We start from the raw sequence: 3,164 nt of genomic DNA on the forward strand, positions 1-3,164 counted from the left end.
TCATGGGTAAAAGTATTATTCATTAATTTGTTATAAGAAAAAAAATACTGTTGAATGACAAGAGATTCGGTAAGCTCACGTACGCATACTACACACGTAGTACGTGCCTCGCGCTGCATTCGTGGGTAGGTAAAGCTGGCAACTTGAGGATGCCCATGCACGCGCACGGTCACGACGGCGACATGCATGCATTGCATTGCATTGCATTGCATTGCAGCAAAGACTAGTCATGCTGTATGTCTCTCCTTGCATGCATACATGCATGAGGCGATCGATCACACACGTCGAATGCATGCATGGTCCCCCACCCCACCCCACCCACGGCAGCGTACGTAGAGGGATGCATGCATGCATGCATGGTCGTACCTGCAGTCATGCACTGCGTACAGTCCACGAACCTTCTTCCAGCCGAAGCCGATCAATGGAAGATACATGCATGGATGGATGCAACAGCTAGCACATATACACGTCATCCATGCATGTATCTTCGTCTTCTTCATTCCCCAGACCGACCTGCAGCCTCTCTCTGTATATATGTATATATATATGCAGCTAGCTAGCATGGCGTCCGGCCAGCTAGTGCATGCTATCTCTGGATTCGCAGCTAGCTAGCTAGTGGATCTATCTATCTATCTATCGATCAGGATCGAATATGTCCCACATCGCGGTGGAGCGCAACCGGCGGCGGCAGATGAACGAGCACCTCAAGGTGCTCCGGTCCCTGACGCCCGGCCTCTACATCAAGCGCGGCGACCAAGCCTCCATCATCGGCGGCGCCATCGAGTTCATCAAGGAGCTGCAGCAGGTGCTGGAGTCGCTGGAGGCCAGGAAGAAGCGGCGCAGCGGCGGCAGCTTCATCAGTCGTACTAGTAGTAGCCCCAGCCCCACGCCCAGCCCGCGCTCCCACTTCCTGTCCTCCGGATCCTCATCCGCCGCCAGCAGCAGCACCACCACCATGGCCACCCCGTCGCCGCCAGTCGCAACGACGACGATGATCAAGGAGCTCGCCGCGTGCTGCAACTCGGCCGTGGCCGACGTCGAGGCCAAGATCTCCGGCTCCAACGTCCTGCTGCGCACGCTCTCCCGCCGCATCCCCGGGCAGGCCGTCAGGATGATCGCCGTGCTCGAGGGCCTCCACCTGGAGGTGCTCCACCTCAACATTAGCACCATGGAAGACACCGTCCTCCACTCCTTCGTCCTCAAGGCACGTACTAGCACATACGTACTGCATGAATATCTTTTAAATAGTAATTATATATCGATTGTTCTCTCATGCATGCCTGCCGCATATATATATAATAATGTAATTTAGTGCATGCAGATCGGGCTCGAATGCCAGCTCAGTGTTGAGGATCTTGCCTACGAGGTGCAGCAGACCTTCGTCGTCGTCTGCTGCCGGGACGGGGACCTGGAGCTGCCGGAGCCAGCAGACCAGTCGCAGGAGAATCATCGCCTCATGATGTACTCCTCAGCTATGGCCATATAAAACGACCTATCAAACGCATGCATGGAAGAAAGGCTCCATCGATTTAATTTGCTTACTTGCTTAGTTCATCTACTTCGTTGTTCTCTCTGGTAGCTATCTCTGCAAGCCAGAATGTAATATCTTATCTTACTATTATTACTAGAGGTCCTAACGGAAGCACGCCATATTAACTCTCTCATCAGATGCGCTAGAAAAAAAAATTAAATCCTAGAAATTCTCAAAATAGTTAAAAACATTTAGCTTTTAATTGGGTAGACTCTAATCATCATCTCCGATAACAGTCATTGCATCTATTGTTTCTGCCATTATGAAAATACTTAAAGTAACTCTCTAGTTGTGCATATAAATTGCTCACTTCTGTCATTATAAAAGTTAATTCAAAATAACCCTCTAAATTAATATATAAATTACCCACGCGTATCATTATGAAAAATAATTCAAAATAACCCCCTAAATTTGTATATAAATTCCCTATTTTGTCATTGTGAAACATGATTCATAATAATCCCCTCATGTCCTAATATGGCTAGAGGGGGATGAATAGTTTATTTATTTAAAAATTTACAAACTCACTAGAGCAAGAAGTTAATAAATAACAAAGTGAAGCTTTTTGCTCTAGCTCTAATTAAGGGAAGCAAGCCACCTATCCAACAATTCTAGTTGTTATAAACTCAATCCCTAATCAAAGACTAAGTCACTACTCACACTAGAGAGCTACCTAAAATTTCTATACAAGAGATTAAGCTACACTAGTTTCGGGAATGTAAAAGAGTAATATGTGAACTTTTATACCGTCGTGTAGAGGGGATGAACCAATCACAATGATATGAAGACCAATCACTGGGAGAAATCTAATCAATCACAAGAGATGGACACAATGTTTTTTCTCTCAAAGTTCACATGCTTGCCGGCACACTAGCCCCTGTTGTGTCGACCAACACTTGGTGGCTTAATGGCTAAGAGGTGTTGCACGAATCTCGTCCACACTAGGACACTACAAAAATCTACCCACAAGTAAGGTAACTCAATGATACAAGCAATTTACTAGAGTTACCTTTCGACTCTTCATTGGGGAAGGTACAAGACCCTTTACAATCATCGAGAGACAGCCACAAACAATCACCAACTCGTGCCAATCCTCCTCCGCCGCTCCAAGCCATCTAGGCGGCGGCAACCACCAAGAGTAATAAGAAATCCGTAGCTCAAACGATCCTCAAATACCACTAGATGCAATCACTCAAGCAAATGTACTTAGAATCACTCCTAATCTCACTACGATGATAAATCAATGATAGAGATGAGTGAGAGGTGTTCGTTTAGGCTCACAAGGATATTAAGTATGTCAAAATACCAAGAAAGTGAGCTACAAGGCGACCAAACACTATTTAAAAGCGTCCACCAAAGAATAGAGCTGTTAGGCTCTGAAAATACCCTATGTGGGAAGGCGTTGAACGCGTCGACACTAGGCATCAGACATAACCCCAGCGTCTGATGGTCCCCTGACAGCACCGCTAGATCATTGTCACATGTCCTCAGTTAAACATGACCTAGTGATTCCTAACGGTCACTTACACATTGAAGTTCATATATAGTAAGTGTCGGATGTGTTAGATGCTACGCACCGGACGCACGACCTTCACATCGGACACTACTCAGAGAGATCAGAAAACGTTGGGGG

The 3,164-nt window shown here is 46.5% G+C and overlaps 1 protein-coding gene across 1 annotated transcript; it reads left to right on the forward strand.

Moving 5' to 3' along the window:
- On the forward strand, nt 560-1,733 carry LOC8065345 (transcription factor MUTE). Its single transcript, XM_021448353.1, has 2 exons — nt 560-1,204; nt 1,322-1,733. Exons 1-2 carry the CDS (start codon nt 653-655, stop codon nt 1,484-1,486), a joined length of 717 nt encoding a protein of 238 aa, XP_021304028.1. The 5' UTR covers nt 560-652; the 3' UTR covers nt 1,487-1,733.

The sequence above is a fragment of the Sorghum bicolor genome, chromosome 9 (genome assembly GCF_000003195.3).
Source record: "Sorghum bicolor cultivar BTx623 chromosome 9, Sorghum_bicolor_NCBIv3, whole genome shotgun sequence".
NCBI lineage: Eukaryota > Viridiplantae > Streptophyta > Magnoliopsida > Poales > Poaceae > Sorghum > Sorghum bicolor.